The 20073-nt window shown below is 46.8% G+C and overlaps 1 protein-coding gene across 2 annotated transcripts in view; it reads left to right on the top strand.

Annotated features, from left to right (window-relative positions):
* FLI1 (Fli-1 proto-oncogene, ETS transcription factor) overlaps positions 1-20073 on the top strand; it is a 120274-nt gene that overhangs the window by 50045 nt on the left and 50156 nt on the right. For both annotated transcript variants that reach the window (XM_058664116.1, XM_004593285.4), the window contains exon 2: positions 15795-16006. In XM_058664116.1, the coding sequence (XP_058520099.1) occupies positions 15876-16006 (131 nt within the window). In that variant the 5' untranslated portion in view covers positions 15795-15875. The remainder of the gene's footprint in view (positions 1-15794; positions 16007-20073) is intronic.

The raw sequence follows: 20073 nt of genomic DNA, 5'->3' as shown, positions 1-20073 counted from the left end.
ATCCCAGAAAAATGGACTTAGAGAATTACTCCACTAATACATTTTAGGGTTGTAGCCTTGGACAGGATCTTATAGGTTGTCTAATTCAGTCCTTTTATGTGACATAGAAGCAAACCTAAAGAGACAGCGAGCTCTTCCTATATTAGAACACGTGAACTGTGACAAATGACATTTAGGAAGTGTTTATTATGTGATAGGCTTGACTTTTACCCCAAAGAAAGCTGGGGCACAGAGCTCCCTCCCACCCCCCAGTAGAATGTGGCAGGTCCCCAACAATCTGGTCGCTGGCACAATGTCTCCAAAATATTAGGTCTCTGGATGTCTCACAGTAGAGATCACCCTACACATGTCAACTCACTCAATCATCATTTCCAGCCCTTGGAAGGAGACTGTCATGGTGTTCAATTCATGGACGAAGAAATCAGGGTTCCTGGATAATAATTTGCTTCAGGGCCACAGAAGCCCTGCTTCAGGGTTAAACACCTTGGGTAGAACTTGGAACAAACACCTTGGAAATACTGCACCCTCAGGACTCCAGGTCATGCTACCTCCCAACGCCGTGAGCGTGAGGTCACCAAGCCACCAACCAGGGTTTGTCAGCTGTGAATCACAGAAAAGAGGCAACCATTGGGAGCTGGGAGCCGGATTCCAGGTCTCTGCATCCCCAGTGCCCTGTGAGGAAAAAGAACAAAATGGTATCTCTCATGCTGTGCTGTCTGCCCGTGACATTGAAGCGGCATTGTCCCTGGCAGGCACCAGCCACACCAAACAGCTCAGGCATTTCTCCACTAGTGGGCCTGAAGCAGGACCTCCTGCTCGGTGAGCTGGCTTTGCTTTCGTCCTCTGCCAGGGTGGCCCTCGGGCGTTGCAGGACAGGTGGGATCAAAGGTCCCCCTCCCCCACCTCTTGCCCACTTCCTGGTTGGATTCCTGTGACTCTGAGAGCCCAGGTTGCTGTAGCAACTGTCACTTGAGCACACTGCTGGATAAGATCATAGCTTCAAGGAACAGGATCTCAAATAGCTGCTTGTGGGGAGCAATCTGTGGTGTGGCTGAGTCTTAAAATTCGAACAAGAACTGGCCACCAGTGTTGGCGGTGGATAGCCTGTGGGAACAATGGCTATACTGAAGTTGCCCACGGCACAGAGATGGCATGGGACATCCTGGCTGTTGCTGAGAGGTGTTGCCAAGGGAGGGAGGGCTTCTGTATTTCCCATCATTCTCTGAGGTTTCTATTCATTGAAGCGTTGCATTCTACGCCTGTTAGGTGCCAGGAAGTGTGCAAGCACCCGGGGAGGGATAACATAGATGTGTTTCCTCTCATCAAGGTACTCATAGCGTCAGAACTGATCTTTGAGGAAAAGGACGGGAATGATGTCATGATGCTAGGACCCAAAGCCACATCCAAGGGCACATGCTCTGACCCCTTCTTTCTCTCCCCTGTGTTTGCCAGAAGTGGAGAAGGTATCATCTCCACCTTGGGGCAAAAGTGTCTGTGGTTCCCAGGAGAGCCTGAACTTGGAGGGCCTTGTTCTCCACCATTTCCCTTGTCATTCAGAAGCCCCCGTTGTCCCTTCAGACCCAGCCTGAGGTCCTCTTGGTCAAGCTGCCAGCCCAGATCCCAAAGGATTGGACTTCAAGGGAAACCTTGTAGACCTTTCTGAGTTACAGGAAAGGTTAAGAGCCACAGCCTGGCTTCTGGTCTGTTCCTGTGTTCCTTCAGTGGAATTCTTGTAGTCACTGTCCGGAGAGGACACTTGATCCATGTTTAGCTCTCTCTGAGGTCAAGGAAGACTACGCATTCATCAAAGAAAACTTCAATAGAAGACAGTGAAAATGTCCTGGAACCAGAGGCTGGGTTGCTTGTTGGCAGTCACATAGCCAACCAAGCTCCTTGACCTACCTGGTATCCAGGAACTTGAATGAAGACAGATTTTGCAGCAACAATCTGCATAGGGAATACAGCATCAGAGTGGCTTGCTTCCTTTACCCTAGGCCAACCTAAGTGCCAGGGCTCCTGTGCAGGAAAGGGGTCACTCCCAGCTGAGGTCAGATCTGACTCCCATCCTCTCACAGCACCATCACTGGCCCATGAAAACCATTTTCCATGTCACTGATGATGTTTAAATCTGTAACAACTTGTATGGTACATAGTGTACTGACCACTTATCTTGGAGCAGGGTTCTGTAGGGTTCTCATGCCTTTCCTGACCCTTGTATCATCCCGGGAGAGCCCAGAAGGGCTCTCAGAGGCACAGCAGGGAACCAGCGGTGTGCCAGCCTCTCAGCCTGTCTGTCTGGCTAACTTGTCAATAAGAGAGGTTTACTGGGTCACAATTCTGCAGGAACTGAGTCCAGTGATACTATACCAGCATCTGCTTTGTATCTAGTGAGGGCCTTCTTGCTGGTGGCCACTCCATGAAGAGCCCAAGGCAGTATTTGGACTGGCAGAACAAGCTTGCTAACTTGGGCATGTTTTCCGCTTTCATCTTGAGCTACTAATGCAATCGTTGGGGCCCCACCCTCATGACTGCATTTAATTCCACTTACTTTTCAATGACCCTGCCTCCAAATACTGTTAACTTAGGACTTCTGGGGAACAGACGGCCAGATCACAGTAGACAGAGGACTGGTATAGCAACTTTGGTGCAAACAGACCAAATTAGACCTTAAGGCAAAATACCAGGAAACCACTTGTGCTGGTTTCTCCCGGTAGCCACCTTGCTCTGTGGCCTTTCCTCCTTTGCTCTTCCCAGAGCAGCTAGGTTTGGCTCTGATGTTTGGTATTCCCCTGTTCACCGTCACCCCTGGGCTTATAGAAGCTTCCCAATCCACCAGAATGGGCAGAAGAAGGCACTAGGCTCAACCTCCCACCCCCACTCTGCCCTGTGCTTTTGGCCCCATTGGTCCACCTCTGTTATTGAAGAGGAGCTTGGCCCCCACGTGGTGAGATGGGATGAACCATGCATAACAGAGCATGTTTGCATGTTTTCTGTTTGCTCTCACTGTTGTGGAGTAAAAGCAGCCTGCCGAGTGATCAGACGCACAGTAAGAAAACAGAAAGTAAAACAGTGTAAGATCATCTCTGTGTGGGGCTCAGTTGAACCTTCTATCCCTCTTCCTGTGAGTTTCCATGTTCAGCACTTCATTCTTTTCAGCAGTGAGATCATTCTCTGTGGGAGGACAACCTCGCTTTGATCTTGAGAGATGCCCTTTAAATGTGGTTATGGTCACAAAGTGACTGTAGAAACTCAAACTCCACAGATAAAGGCACCTGCCTGCAGAAGACTATGGGAGACCTGGGGGAACATCTCAGGGGAGGCCTTAGGTGAAAGCCCCAGCTCTGAACTGGACTGCAAGGCAGGCTCTTCAAGAACACTGAAATCATCCTCCCTGAAAATACTTACACTCTGTCCAAAAACTTGAGTAGACTCCTCGTAACAAAGCACTTGCACTAGCAAGGGATGTTGACTGCATATTGTAGGAGCTCCGTCTTTTTCGCAGCCATCCATAACAGCAGGCCTGAGTGCAGATCTGAGTGATGAGTAGGTGTATGGCTCCATTACGTATGCCCTGACAGAATACTACAGGGTGTCTTGTTTGTGGCATAGAAATTGATTCAGCTTCTGGTTCTGGAGGTGGGAAAGGAGCCACACCTAATGAAGACCCTCTGGCTGCATCACGCCATGGCAAAGGGTGGAAGGCCAGGAAAAGCATGCACACCAGCGGACGAGAAAGCATGCAAGAGGGAATGAAACTTGCTTGGTGTAGCAAACCTATTTCCTCAACAGTGACATCAGTCCACTCAGGCCAAAGCCGTCATGACCTCATTTTTTCACAGAGGTCCCACCTCCCAACACTGTTAACATGGGGGGATTAACTCCCACTGAACTCTGGGAGATGCATTCAAACCACAGGAAGAGGGAGAGGGCCCTTGGGGAAGGGAGCGGTATTCAGTACAATGACCTGGAGGCTCAGGTGTCTTTGGCCAGGCAGCATGGCCTGGGGTAGGAGATGGCCAACTGAAATGGCACAGAGTAAGTGTGTGTGTGTGTGTGTGTGTGTGAGGGGAATAGGTTTGTCATCAGGAAACCAGTGTGGTGACTCACTAATGAGGCAAGGATTGTGAAAGTTCTATAGAAACTTATTATTTGTCACATAATGCTTAATAGTATTTGCTCTCCCTAATTTGAGGTCCTTGTGTGATTTATTGTTATTTGGGGGGTAATTTTAGTATATGTGATTGTCAGAGAAATTAGGCCTTCATGCTGAGATTGAACCTCTCTCCCTGTCAGAATCTAGGAAGGTGGCACTCTGTACTTTCCCCACTGGTCAATCACGGTGCCGATTTCTGCCACCTGATGCCAGCAACCACAATGGGAGGTGAGGCAGACAATCCCCTTGGCGTGCTTCAGTGTTCTCTTGCTGTTGAATGCGGCAATAGGAGATGTGCCAATTACCCTGGTTAACGAGAAATAACCTTCAAATGTAGTGGCACAAATCAGCTACTGTGCTGTGGCAGCGCTTGTTATTCAGATCTGAAGATTCACCACTCACAAGTGTAGAGTTTTTTTGTTTTGTTTTGTTTTGTTTTAAATACAGAAGCTTTTTTAAAGTTTCTGCTTTAAGTGGAAGAAACCACTGGTTTAAAGGTTTCTCATACTATTAGACATTAGAAGGGAGTTGAAAATCCCAATTGGTAGTTATTTATTCTTTCACTTAGGAAATATAACTTGGATCATTTCCAAGAATGAGATCTGTCACCCATGGAAACTGCAACGTATATTTGTACACACACATAATGTCTGTGAAGACCATTTAGCTTGCAAGTGCAGGGAGGGGCTGGGGCTCCTGGTGGCTGGTCCCTGGATACCTTCCTGCCACAGTTGATCTGGTCCAGTTTTGGTCTTCTATGGGGTCAATCCTGCCTGCAGCCTGAGTCCCAGATGGAAACTGGCTTATGTGGCCCCCACTGCCACTGGACACCTGCAGAGTGAGTCACAGAGACAGGGAACCCACCAGCTTCCTTAAGAGATCCAAGGCTGAGGGCCTGCCCACAGCTGTGGGCTCAGTTATCTCAGGTCTCCTCTTAAGGCTCAGAAGTACTAAGGCATTCCCCAACACCACTCTTGCATGGCCCAGACTATGCTTGCTTTGTGTGCCCACCTCCAGCTCAGCATAGTGCCAATGTTGATCACTATAAGGCAATGCCATTGTCCATCACATAGTGCCATTGGCTGATACTGGCAGGTGGGCTCCATTCTTCATTGTGTGGGTGTCTGCATAGAGTGTCTGTGCTCGGGTCCATCTGGGGTTCTCAAGGTATGGTGGTTGGTTCCCAAGGATGAGAGGCTGAGATGCAAGGTGTGATGACTTTTATCACCAGGCTTGGAAGCCACGCAAGACTACCAGCACTGCCACTTTGCATTTGTTGAAGCCATTGTAAAACTACATGTGGGTTCAGGAAGGAGGGAAATAAGCTCTACCTCTTCATGTGGAGAGAAAAAGTACAACTACTGTGGTGACCATTTTGTTCATTTTGTTTCAAAGAACCAACTATGTTCTTTGAAAGGAGCTTTCATTCAGTTCATACTGACTGATGTCTCCATCTTCTTTACTGCCTTTTCCTTTTCTCCCCCTGTCCTCTGGGGATGGAAGTGATGAGCAAGAAATACGCCGATGGCTGGTAACTGGAGGTGGGAGGTTCAAAAACTGGACTTGGCTCATAACAGCACCTCTTCTTGATACTTCAGCTATGACCTGGAATGACCCCCGGAATGCTTTCCCTGCTGCGCAGCCTGCTGGGTCCCCTGAGCAGGGAAGACAGAGAGGGCTTTGCTCCCAAGAACCTTGTCTGCATTTTGTGTGCTCTCTGGCAGCAAGAGAAGGGACGTGGTGCCATTATGCAAAGAATGTAATAAAAAGCCAAAGCTTGTGTGCTCCCTGTGGTGGCCCTGGGTAATGGATATGCCAGGGATTAGCTTTCCAGAGCCTTCTTCTGGGAGCAGCCAAATGGCCCCTGTGCGCAGAGGCAGCAGCAGGGAACCTAGTCGAGTTGCCTTTGACGTTCCTTTCACCCGCCTCCTCCAGTGCAACTCATCAACCACAGGAAGAACTCTGTCCGTTGGCATTTCAGGATGGCACACAATGGGACGTGATTGCTTCACAAGCCCCATGTCCCATCTCATCGCTGTCATGGAAACAAAAACACAGCCTAAGTGTAAAGACCAGCAAAGTAGAAGTGCCTGGGATGTGTGGGTCGGCACTGTGATTCCTGTTTGTATCCTTCTTCCAACAGGACAATGCCAGAAATTCCTTTCACATCTTCCTGAACAGACTGAGTGAGGTCCTCAAGATACCCCTTGCTTTACCAAAGCTGTTTGGGGCTGTAGTGGCTTGTTCATCACTCACATCAGTCAGGCCATTGTGGGACCATGCTACAACCACATTGCCTAACACTCCACATGGTCACAGTTGGCTTAATCTAGGAAACACAAGCATGTGTTCTCATGGAGATGGGTGTGAAAAGAAGGGATATTATTAGTGAATTCACACACAGACAGATGGCCTTCTTCTGATATTTACTGAATATATGGTACGTTGACCAGCAATATGGGATACTTCAAAAGATTCGTGGGAAAATTGAATTAAAAGGCAAGTTTATTTTAGTACAAAAATGTTCTTTATGTCTATATATAATTCTTTCATAAAAGGCATCTCTATAACATTTTCGAAGATTCCTTGTATGTGTGGATTTCAAGAAGTTTTTTGCACCATAATAAATTTATCTGTTAATTCAATTTTTCACAAACTCTTTTTTTTTTGAGAAAGAGTTAGAGATGGAACGCGAGATGGTAGAGATAGAGAAACACAGATAGAGAGATATAACCTTTCCTCTGCTGGCTCACTCCCCAAATGTCACAACATCCGGGGCTAGACCAGATCAAACCAGAAGCCTAGATCTCAATCCAGGTCCCCCATTAACTAACTACTTAAGTTTCACCTGCTGCCTCCCAAGGTGTACAATAGAAGGTTGGCTGGACTTGGAAGCAGAGCTGGACATCGTAAGCAGCAGCATCGATACTATGCCAAGTACTTCTTTAAGTACTCTACAAAAGCATCTGTTAATCATCTATTGGTTTTCATTATTTTGGACCAGATGTCTAATCTCTCATTTGTATGACTGCTAATACAACCTTATCTAGAAGCCTGGACTCAGAAACCAGAGAGACAGAGACGCCAGAGCCTGCAAGAGAACAGGGACCACAGTTTGAAAGGAAGAATGGAAAAACAGATTACTGATCAACATTCCTCTAGGATCCCATGGAATTCATGTTTCATAATCTCTTATCACCAGGCCTACTAATTCTGAATCTTAATCAATGGATCTCTTTTTATTTTTGTAATCCATGGAAGCCAAGAATCCAAGTCTATAGGTACAGTGTGAGGCACAGTGAGAATTCAGTAAGCATACAGGAACTGACACAGTCACACATTGCTCTTCCCTCTTCTCCAGCCTGAGCCAAGTTAAAGAATTTACCTGGAGCTTCTGCTCAGAATGGACACTGTGAGGGAGGGAACGGGAATGTCAGGGCCTAGCCTAGCCTAGCCAGACAGAAGCACAGGATGACAAAAAGAGAGAGACCAGGAGAGACAGAGAAGCCTCCCTGGTCTCAATCTTCTCAACTGTCAGAGAGGCGAAGTTCTTTCTGAAATGATGGACAGAAAAATGAAGGCAGATGTCCAAAGTATAGGGAACCATCTACCTTGTTCAGGGGTGTGGTGGTGAGTTGGGAGTCAGAGACTCTGGGGGCCTGCAACGCTTTCTAAATAACTGCTGGATTTTCTACTCAACGTTTTCTTAAAAATAGAAGGCAAATAAGTGGCTTAAAAATTACGAATGGTGTTCAGAAAATTACTATCTGTGGTCAAGGAATTACAGGAAGGTACGATTTAGTTCCTCACAGTCCAAACACCTCCTACTTCTTTTTCCTCAAATACCTACTAATTCATTGCTTCAATAAACTTCATTGTCTCATCTGCCAGTCACTCTGCTGAGTGCCAGGGTCACCCTGGTGACAAGACAAGGTATATCTCTTGTAGGCATGGCACAATATTGTAGGCACCAGGGAGAAGGCTTGAGTGAGACACTGTCATGTCATCAAGAGCTCAAGTATAATCAACAAGGGAACAAGTAATGGTCACGGGCCCATGGGCAGTGATGGCCACATGGTTGGTAGTCTGGTATGTAGCGAATATAGGGTGACTGTGGTTGTGTGATGTGGTCACATGGGGTGACTGTGGTAGTAGAAGAATCTTGGGCAGGAAATGATTCATGTTGCTTGCAGGAGTTAGGGAGGGCTTGTCCAAGCAGGGGACATCTGTGACAGTCTTGTAGGATACTTTGGTCATATAGGAGGGATAGTGTGGGATCTTAGTCAAGCTGGAAACAGTTTCAAAACAAATAAGGAGTGTGGGGGAGCATCCTGGAGCTTCCCTGGAACCAGACAATAGGGTCTGCTGTCCAGGGGCACAGGAGCTGGACAGGAGCTTCCCTGGAACCAGACAATAGGGTCTGCTGTCCAAGGGCACAGGAGCTGGACAGGCTGTGGGAAGGAGGCAGAGATCTCATGGGTCCCGTCTAGGTTGTGAAATCTGCCCATTCTGTGCATGTCTGCTTCCTGCCTTTTCTTCATTAGACCAGACTTCTACATATCTCTAACCATGAGGAGGAGGAGTGCCCACCTGTGGCTACTGAGCTCACCCATCTTGAGTCAAGCTACCAATAGAAATGATTTGCTTATTTCAGGCTTGATTGCACATTCTTGGGAATAAAAAGTTATGATTGCCTGCTCCCTCACCCGCCCCCAAGCCAGGGTTCTCTAGAGAAGACAAACATGTAGGAGACAGGTGGGCAAACAGACAGAGATCTAAGAGAGGGGGTGACTCTGGCAATCAGAAAGGCTGAGACAGGCGGAATCAAGAATACCAATTGTGTGGCTCAGTCTAAGTCAAAAGACTTGGAAACCAGGGAAGTTAACTGTCACTCTCAGTTCAAAGGCCCAAACCCGAGAATGTGGGCATCCACTGCTTCAGGTTCCAGAACCCAATGGCCAAGGAACCTGAAATCTGATGCCCAAGACAGGAAATGATGAGTATTCCAGCTCCAAGAGAGAACTAAATTCCTTTGTCCAGGAAACTGGTCTTACCCAATGCAGGGAGAGAACATTTCTCTGGGGTTGATCTTCTGCACCTATCTCCAACCCAATGGCTCCTGGTCCAGTTCTTGACATCGGTTTAAATTGAAATAATTTTATGGTTCAGAACTTTAAGTATTGATTTAGGTATCTTATTTACAATGTCTTATATTTTCATCTTTATTCAAAAGCTGCTGGGTTAAATGATATTACTGTTCTCATTTGACGGATGAGGAAATGAAGTTCTGGATATAAATACATTGCCCTTTGTACTTAATGAGCAACTGATGGAGCTTGGATTGGGGTTCAGATATCTCTGACTAAGACTGTGCTCTGACAATCACAAGACTCGCCGTCAAGGAGCTGATAGCCGGATTGCTAGAACAGGAAATTCATGCAGACCTGATGAATGAGGAGTCGTGACATCCCAAGCAGTAGACCTGAATTTGAATTCCAGATCACAGTTATTCAGTGCGTAATGCAACAGGTTCTTTCACATCCCTGAATATCCATTTTCTCACCTGAAAACAAAACAAACAAACAAAACAGATGTGTTAATCATGTTCATTATAATTGCTAGGAGTATTGATGGATTAATCATTGAAGTTATGCTTTGTATTTATACATCTTTACTAATTGTCTTCTGGTTCTATTTTCTATAATGATAACATGGAATGTATCAGAAATTGTGTTCTAAAGCCCTTTTTCCTCATCGGGTATACAGTAGAGCCCATCAGGACACAGGCACCCCGATCTGTATTTCTCACCCAATTGCCTGGACCAACAGGGGTTGTAGGAAGGAAACATTTCTATGGGCAAATATGGGTCATGTTCTAAAACTCAAGACTTGAGCTAACACCCTTGCTGTCCCCTTGCTGGAACTCTCTGGGAAAGAGACACCTTGGCATTACTAATGTACCAGGACACTTCCTGGCTTGAAACAAGGGACCACATGCTACTCCCAGGTCTAGTGTTCAGTGGTTAAGGGCACAGGGAATCCTGTCCCACAGAACCGGACATTCTTGCATTCAGCAAAGGAAGGTGTTTCTAAAAACCCACTTACCAAGAGAAACATTTCTGCATAGTGGTTTGGACACTGCATGTGACATCCACATCACAGTGCCTTGGTTTTGGTCCTGGCTCCACTCTCAGTTCCAACTTTCTGCTGATGCACACCATGAGAGGCAGTGGGTGAGGGCTTGGGAACTTAGGTCTCTGCCATCCGCATGGGAGACCTATATCGAGTACCTGGTTCCTGTTTTCAGCTTGGCCCAGATTCATCTGTTGAAGGCATTTGAGGAATGAAACAATAGAGGGACAGTCTGTCTGTCTCCCCCTTTCATGCACATTCTCTCTTCCCCTGCTTTTCAAATAGACAAATGAAATACTTTTAAACCCACTTACCCAGTTTTGAAGTTCCTTTCATAGTGGCAACTATGAAAAAAAGAACCCAGACCTGAGCGCTAGGCTTAGAAGCCCATGCCTTCCATCTTTCCCTCTTGGAAGTTATCTTTATGCAGCATGATTTAAAATAACACCAACTCAGCAAGTGTTTCTGGCAGTAGCTTCTCTTCTCAACAGGAACAGCAAGGTTGTGAGAAACAAAAAGAGACTCACTGGTGGATTTGTATGCTGGGTCCTTCCTCTATGCAATCTGTTCGCCCAAAGTTGAACACTTATCTATAGTTCATTGGTGGCATTTTCTGAAACTCTAATAATGTGCTCACTTCCTGTAAAGAGTTGTGAATACAAAAAAGAATTTGAAGTTTAGAAGAGTGTAAGAGTTTTGCAGGATACTTGGAGTAGTAACAGTTGCATGTGTGCACCAATGAGCGAGTGATTAATTAAAACATCTGGCAGCCCAATAGCTCCTCACCTGGTGACAGCAGGACCTCAGGCTACACCAGATTAGTTCCCAGTGACATCTTTTTAGTCCCCAGCAGGGACATAGGGTGGGCCACCATCACCCGTGTCAGTGCTGCTGTTGATCCTCTGCTACTCTCCTCCTAGCTCCCTGCTTGATGCCTGCTGCCCTCAAAGCAGTTTGGAGAAGGCTCCTCACTGCTGCTGCTCATTCAAAAGTCCACAGTGAGCATTTACCAAGGGCCAGTCTTTCCTTGAGTTGGAAGAGCAGTGCTGTTTCTTTGCACAGGCAGCAAGAATATCCTCTTCATCTCTTTAGGTCTCTATCTGCTTATTTGGGACCTCATCTCCCCACTTAGTTTTCCTCATCTTCCTCCTTCTGCCCATGTTGGGTTCCCCAGTTCAGTCCAACTGGTCATACAGAGAACCCTTTTATCTTCTTTCTCTATCCAACCTCCACCATCTTCCAATCCTCTTCTCCATACCATTATGGGAAATAAAATGCTCTTTGTTTGTCAGTGACAGTCAACAGAAACTGTGTGTATGAGTATTTGTAGGTGTGTGTGTGTGTGCGCGCGCACCCAGGCAATTATCTAAAAACAAGCAGTTGCAGGAAGGATTTTGTGGAGTAAAGAAGTTTTCATGCATCTTACAAAACAACCAAGGATTGATCTCAAATCCAGGTGGAAGGGCAAAGAAAGGATACTCACAGAAAAGTGGCCAGTAAAATATAACAAAAGAAGTATACATGAATGGAGCTTGTTTAGTGCAGCAATGACAATAGGGAGAATTGGGCAGAAGACCAGATATGAGAAAGTCAGGTTATAGAAGGCAAATGAGCTGTGTGAAGCTGAGCTCTTTGTAGAAGAGGTGGGTAAGAGTGGATTTGCTGTGTTTGATCTCTAGTAGACTCTTGGAGATTTCCAAGCAGGTTGTGGTGGGACTACAGCTTTCAGAGGAGCATGCAAGATGGAATGAAAAAGGAAGAGTGTGGAAGCGCATAGCCAAGGAGAAGAGATTTAAAGAGACACATGTTAGAAGTGCATGTGCCTGGGTCTGGGAGTGAGGGTACTGGACAGAATTGTGAGATGTTCTAGAGTGAATTCATTGGTGCTTTCTTCCTGAAACATACTTTATTAATTGTCAATTATATCCTGTAAGATATTAGTATTTCAAAATTAGCTCAAACCAGTCTGGCACCTTTGCAACACTGCCCTATACTTTGTCCTATGACACCTTTTCCCCACTTCATTGTTATAATCCATTGCCTTAAGACATTTCTCCAAGATCCGCCTCCAGAACCCCAGTTTCATCCTATCTTTTCTTTGTTGCCACCTCTTCATTGTAGATCTTGGCTTGCCTTTGAATTTGCCAATCTCGCTTCGCTTGTTTTCTGGTCAATCCTGTTTTGGATAAAGATGGTGAGAGCTTTGCCCTACACCAGATCGTCCCTATGCCCTGTGCTGCCTCCCCACTATTCCATTATCTACACCTCTAGCCTAAAAAAGAGAGGTAGAAGAAACTTCTCTACTAAAATTCTAAGATTCAGGCATGATTAAACAAAATGCAAGCCATTCCCCCACAGCAGAATGTGATATCTGATTCTTTAAAAGTAATCTTTTCTTTTTTAAAATATTTATTTTTCAAAAATTTTATTTTGAAGGCAGAGTGACAGAGAGAGAGACACTCTTCCATAGACTGGACCACTCCTATTGTGCTTACAACAATCTTGACTGAGGTAGACCAAAGCCAGAAAGAACCCCCTCTGGTCTCTTATGCAGATGGTAGGGTCCTTAGCCCTTAAGCCACCCTTTGCTGCCTTCCCAGGCACACTAGCAGGAAACTGAATGGCAGTCAGAGGGAACAGTACTTGGACAAACACTCTGTTATGGACTGCAGGTGTCTCAAGTTGTGGCTTAACCCATTGCACTACAAAGCCTGGCCTGCAATTTCTTCTTGTAACAGAACTAGGGTGAACAGCCTTCAAGAGGGAACTTGTGTGTCCTAGGTAGGAAAGTATACTCTTTTTTTTATTAAAGATTTATTTTATTTTTATTACAAAGTCAGATATACTGAGAGGAGGAGAGACAGAGAGGAAGTGGAGCTGCTGGGATTAGAATCAGCGGCCATATGGGATCAAGGCGAGGACCTTAGCCACTAGGCCACGCTGCCGAGCCCAGGAAAGTATACTCTTACACAAGTGTGGAATCTAAGGAATTTCATGGACTAAGTGTCAATCTTCTGAGAGGTCACAGCCTCACACTCTTCAGCTTGGAGCCACAGTTCTTTGTGTCTAAGTAACAGTATGAAGTTTGAGATGAGGAGCCAGAGATCATCCCAACCCAAAATGTACAGTGGAGGTAATAGCCAAAAGACAGAAGGCTCTGAGAAGCACAGTTTTTCCTCATGCATTACACAAAGGCATCAGGTGGAAAATGAGGAAAGATCAACAGGAGATTCAAAGGCATGAATCGAGGGATCTCCACTTAGCTTAGGAAAGTGAGCCTTTCAATGCTGTCAGGAAAGCTGAGCTTCAGATGTGTGCCTAGAGGCACCTGCAACCAACCAGAGCCTTCTGGACCATTAACCAACTGACTGGTGTATGGTCCAGTCCTTCTCCCCAGCCGCAAGCACAGGCAGCCACAGAAGAGTCATTCTTTTTGAAGCACAGATGTCCTATAGGGTAGAGAGTAGCCAAGGGAGAGCGATTGAGAGCTATCTGGTGGGACAGATTGTAATTGTACAGGCATGTGATGAGCGTTTTAATTGGAGGAGACATTCAGGTGGGACTGTGACTTACACAAGACAGGTAGAAGCATCCGGGTTGGAGAGGTGCTGTTCATTTCTCACTGCAATGATTAGCCAAGGAGATGGCTTTCTTTCCCATGGTTGCCACTGTAATGACACCCCTCAAGTTGAGGTGAGAGCAGCAGACATCTGTTTGCTCACAGTTTGGAATCTAGAGATCCAGATTAGGGTTCCAGGAGTACCTGCTTCTTGGTGGCCTCTCTCCCTGGCTTGCTGATACCCACTGCTCCTTGTGTCTTCACACAACCAGCCTCATCGACACACATCTCTATGTCCAAACTTCCTCTTGTAATAATACCATTCAGATTAGATTAGGGCCACCTTCAGGGCCCCATTTCAACCAATTTACCACTTCTAAAGCCATCTGAATACAAGTCATGCTCTAAGGTGTTGGGGGTTAGAACTTCATCCTATATATCTGGGGAGTGGGCATGATTCAGTACGTAACAGCCTGAGAGATCTTTGCCTGAACTTACTGAGTGTCATTACTAGCCGGAAATGATTTTAAGCACTTTCCATGTGTTACTCCACCTCTTCTTCACAATTATAAGTGAACACAATTATAGAGTATGTAGATCACTACCCTCTTTTCTGAAGTTGGTAAACTTAACTTGGTGTAATTACGTGGCTGTAATGAACCCTACACTGCAGCCCATGACCTTGGACTGCTGTAATTTGATGTCTTGGGGCATAAGATAGAAGCTTACCATTGTGTCTTGATCGGTGGATTTCTGGAAAGCACAAGGTTCCCTTCCTCCATCTGTGGTCTCCTAAAAAAATCTTCCTTGAGTTAGGTAAAGGGTTCACATGTGTGAGAGGACCCCATAACCTTTCATAGAGGGCTTTTCCTGATAACCCACCAAAACACCCCCCTGAGAGTCTTCTCCGCTTTGGCAGGTGGAGTCAGCAAAGCTTAGATCGGTGAGCTGCACCAGCATATCTTAGAGAGCTCCTTGGCCAAGTGCCAAGCATTTCCTCTCAACCAGGCACCTGCTGTAGACCTTCTCGTTTAATCTATCATCAACTCTGAAAATGTTTTTCTGTTGCCTGTTTACAGATAAAGAAACTGAAATGGACCTGGCCACAGCTCTGAGCCCCACCCTTGACTATGTGGCCCTCAGCAAGCCACTCATCCTCCCCTGATGGCTCTCTCTGGCCTCAGCTAGGAAATAAATGCTCATTCTCATTTCACCTCCACAGCTGGGCAAGTCACTATGGCTAGGAATGGCAGATTCTGCTTACATCTGGAACGTGTAATGCCGAGTGACTGGCACTGCAGCCCAGCATCCCAGATCCCAGATCAGAGTGCTAGCTCAAGTTCCAGCTGTTTCACTTCCTGCTAATGGACTTGAGAGGCAGCAGAAGATGGCCTAAGTGCCTCAGACTCTGCCACCGATGGGGGAGACCCAGAATGAGTTCCTGACTTTGACTTGGCCCAGCACTGGCTAGTGAGGCCATTTGGAGAGTATACCAGCAAATGAAAGATTCCCTCTGTCTACCCCACCACATCACCCTGCTTTTCAAATAAAAAAGTCATTGTTGTAAAAGTTCATCATTCAAGCCCCACCCCAAATTACTGCACCCCATATCACCCAACCACTGTTCTTAAGTGTTCATACCACCCACAGCCTCCTTTCTGGGGATCCCAGCCTACAGATCTAACCAAAAATGAACTTCCATGTGTCTCCCACTATTGCTCCACTCTCCAGATTCCCTGTCCCCCTAGGGTGGCTATAAAGACCCCACCAAGTTTGCATAAGGTCAAACCCTCCCCTGGGAGTGTGAGTGAATCAGTCATTGGTACAGTTGGGACTTCCGGGCAAACTGTCTCAGGGCAGCCCTGGACCACCCTGCCAGCTCAAAGTGAGAGTGCCACTTGCTTGGGTGAGGAGTGACATAGGTTCTTTGTCTCTTCTTGGGCTCTGCAGGAGGCTCTGTCGGTGGTGAGTGACGACCAGTCCCTCTTCGACTCAGCGTACGGAGCAGCAGCCCATCTCTCCAAGGCCGACATGACCGCCTCGGGGAGTCCTGACTATGGGCAGCCCCACAAAATCAACCCCCTCCCGCCGCAGCAGGAGTGGATCAACCAGCCAGTGAGGGTCAATGTCAAGCGGGAGTATGACCACATGAATGGTTCCAGGTAAGCCCACCAGGCCCCCGTGTGGGGGCTGGAAGATAGCTTGGGCTCATTGGCTCTGTAGGTGTCCAAATCAGGCATGTCCATGCTAATCAGCTGCTGGCACCTCAGCAGGTGGGGATCCGATGTTGACCCAGGGAATCTGCCTCAGTCCCTAGGGTACTAGAACAGGCCGGGGCCTGCCTACTTATTCTTTGGGACCTTGCAGTGTCCTTGGCCCAAACTCAAGCACGGTATTTCTTGGGGATGAGTTAGCAGTCAGGACACTTACCCTGAGGATATGTAACCCCTGAAGGAGTCTCAGTAGGGTAGAGAGAACCTAACCAGTGATAGTAAAAGTGGTAGCCTAGGGACAAAGATGAGTACAGCAGGGGCTCCCTATCTCAGCATGGAGCCACTCCATGCACCTGGAGGAGGAGTGGAAACAGCTCAGAGGCAAGGAAGAGCCCACCTTGGAGGAAGGCAACCTGCAGCTTCAGGGCCTGCAGCTACCCCTCTCAGAACCAAGGCTAGAATGCTCACTTTTCCCCAGGCTGCTTAATTTAGGTGCTGCCAGGAAAGGACCAGGGAGGTCCTCTAGAACTCAGATGGTCCTCACTGGTGACAGTGCTCCTTGGAGAAAGCATAAACCTGATGTCTGACTTGATCATCTCCAGTGGATCAGATAGTCTGCAGGGCCTAAGGCACAGGGAGATAGCAGTGAACAGGAAGAGAAGGCTCTGAGTGACAAGCTAAGAGAACACACCATTCATTTTCCAGGCAGACACCAATTCCAACCACAGATGTGCCATGAAACCCCCTCAGGGCTGTGATCAGAGACTAGTGAGCTGGCAGCTGTCATGCCCATGGGAGTGGGAGAGAGGGCAAGATCAGTTTAGAAGTGAGGGCAGTATCTGAGATAAGAACGCATGAAGTCCTGAACTAGGGCGATGGAAATTTTGAAAGTTAGTTACATAGGATGGATCATGTGAGAAGAGAATGCCAGCAGCACTTAGGTGAATTAATATTGACAAGGAGGTGTAGATGAGAGGCAAAAATCAGAGATGACAGAAGCCTGGGTGTTTTGCACAAGGTTAGTGCTGCTGGCAACCGCCAGAACACAGAGACAAGAGCCAATGTCGACAGTCTGGTTGAGATTCCTGGTGAGCCACCCGCGGGACATCAGATAAAAATGTCTGGAAGGCCTCGGAAAATGAACCTCTGGTTATCTTTGGGGACTGCGAGTTAGGTTTGGGCATCCTTTCTAAGGAGTGTTAGCTGGGTAGGGAAGGACCCAAGTCCAGAGAATGGGGAAAGGGAGAGGGGGAGATCTCCAGAGCAGCCGGTCTCTGACCTGCTTGTGGGAACTCCCAGCCCTACCACGTTTCAATCCCACTAACCAAAACCAGCCACTGGGATCTCAGCCACCTTCCCAGATTCTAGGATTTCAGGAAGGCTTAGAGGTTCCAAGCCCAGAGTCCCTCTGATGAGTGTCTCATGATAAAATGATGCTGTTGTGCCTCATGGCTGCAGGACGGGGTTGGTGCAATCTTTCTCCAGACTGTCTTAGTCTTCCTGTCTCTATGCTAGGGAGCAGGCAGGGTGACTGCTGTTTCATAGAAAGGCAAGTTTGGCTTTGAGGGTTACATGCCTTCTCAGAGGAGGCAAACCCAGTGTCAGCAACCAGTCTAACCAGTCTTCCTAATTCCTGGCCCTATAGGCATGTCATTCATTAGGGTTAGGCCCCTCTCTGGCCTGCCCCCTGACCATATGCCACGCTTGTATACCATGTTTCCAACACCCAGAGGGCAAGATAGTCGTTTCCCAATGTCTCCCATACTAACCTGCCCATAAGGGGCTGTCATGCCCAATAGGAGCTCCTGGCACCTGCTGCAACCCCAGGCTCTGCCACTGGACAATCTTTGTTCAGAACGACATTGCCCACCATTGCCTCCAAGGCAGCAGCAGCCCTCCGCGCTGGTTGCAGAGCCTCCTCCCATCCTTGCCTCTGCTTGTCTCCCTGAAGTTTGTTGTGCAGACAGCAAAGAGCCAGTGATTCTTTCAAGATAGGGGGCCCTTGCTCAAGACTCGCTTGTCTTACAACAAAGGCAAAGTCCTTAGAATGGCCCCACCCCTTCCCACAGCCTCCCTTCTTGCTCTCCAGCTCCCTGAACTCTCCACACAAGACAGTAGATGCTCCTTGGCCCCCAAGCACTCACTCGCACAGTTTCTTTCTTTCTGGAACATCCCTGGTCTATTCATCCATACAAGTTCCATCGCTATGAGTTTCAGAACCCTGACCATGGGATCTAAAGCATCTCCCTGCTGTCATGCTTTTTCCAGTCTCCAATTGCTCTCCCTAGTTCTGTCTCCTCCATCAGTAAAGTCTAGTCAGTGCCAATCTGAATAGATGCTCAGTAAAGAGCTGTTAAATACCTATATGAAAGCCAAATTCTAAGGAGCAAGTTGCATGTATATTCCTCATTCAAAATGCTTGGAGGACCACAAATATTTATTTTTCCCAGATTTTGGAATACTCAAACATAGCTAATAAAATGGCAATGGAATAAAATGTAAACACAGATTTCATTTGTGTTGCATATGCACCTTATATGTGTATCCTGAAGGTAATTTTGTGGAGTATTTATAGTGTATCTGTATTTGGACTGCAACTCATCCATCACAATGGGTTAAGTGGAAAATTGTCCACTTGAACTGTTTGTAGATTTGGGAGCATTTGTGAGTTCAGGCTTTGAGATTATGGATGCTAAACTGGTCACATGTGAATAAGGCGAGACATGCAGGTTCGCTGACATAGTCTGTTGTGGCGCTGAGTGAGACCGCATTTATCAGCTCACCTGCTATCAGAGCACCACCCTCGGCCCCATGGAATCAATTGTTGCAGCCCACTTGCCAAATCTGGTCCCGCTCGAGCCAACTAAGGAGGGCAGACAAGGTATTTGCCTGGCTTTGGTTGCACAAAGAAGCCTTCACTTTTGATTTGCCTGTTTTGACCCAGACCACCAGCAGGTGACAAAGTAGGCTCAAAAAGACCAATTTGCTATGAGGAAAATAAAGACGATTTCAGGGACCCTCGAACCAAGCAGGTTAGGCACATCCTTCACATGTACCTCATAAATATTCTCCAAGTGATCATTTGTACGCTGCTTGGGTAGGGAGCATGCAGTCGTAATTTTTAGAAGTCTGTCTTCAGTTAAGGTGAAGTCATGTCGGATCCTTTGTTTAATGATGCAAAAGGGAGTGATGTGATTAAATAGATGCCATGCTCTTCAACCCTCTCATGCTGAACACTCCAGATAGTAATCCTGCTAAGGTTCGTTGATAACGGTGCTTTGTTGCTCCGTTACTTGGATACTCTTGTGTGATTTAATCATTTGAGTTTGGGTGACTGAGTCAACATGGAACACAGATGAGGTTGCACAAAGAGGTTCCAAGTCTCAGATGTGACAAAGTGGAGCCTACAACCTGAGTCTGTCGGCTTCTGGACTTTTCCTGTGCCATCCCATGCCAGAAGAACCAGGCATGGCTGCCGAGCACTAGGATTGCAAGAGCACTTCAAGGAAAATAGAAGCCAAAGTACAAATGATTGGCCCTGCAGTTGAGACGCTGCACCCCATTTCATAGTGTCTGGGTTTCATTCTCGACTCCTATTTCTGTCACCAACTTCCTGTTAATGTAGATTCAGGGAAGCAACAGGGGCAGCTTAGGTAATTGGGACCCCAACCATTCCATAGGATACATGGGTTGGGTTGCCAGCTCCTGACTTTGGCTAGACCCAACAGCAGCCATTGCAGACAATTGGGGGGTGAACTTACTCTGTCTGTCACTCCATCTCTGTTTCTTTTTTCTCTCTCACTCTCTTTGGCTTCCTTCCTCTGTCCTGCCCTTCTTCGCCTCTCCCTATCTCTTTGTCTCTATGCCTCTGAGATAATTAAATTAAAAAAAATTACAAATAATCACTGGATTTAGAAAACAATGTGGAAAAACTATAAAATACTTGATTATTTTATTGAAATGATAATCTCTGGACTATGTTAACATATTCATACATTTTAATATTAAAATTCATT

This window comes from Ochotona princeps, chromosome 4 (genome assembly GCF_030435755.1).
Source record: "Ochotona princeps isolate mOchPri1 chromosome 4, mOchPri1.hap1, whole genome shotgun sequence".
Lineage (NCBI taxonomy): Eukaryota > Metazoa > Chordata > Mammalia > Lagomorpha > Ochotonidae > Ochotona > Ochotona princeps.
The sequence above is the reverse complement of the archived record's forward strand: the minus strand, read 5'-3'. Positions and strand labels throughout refer to the sequence as shown.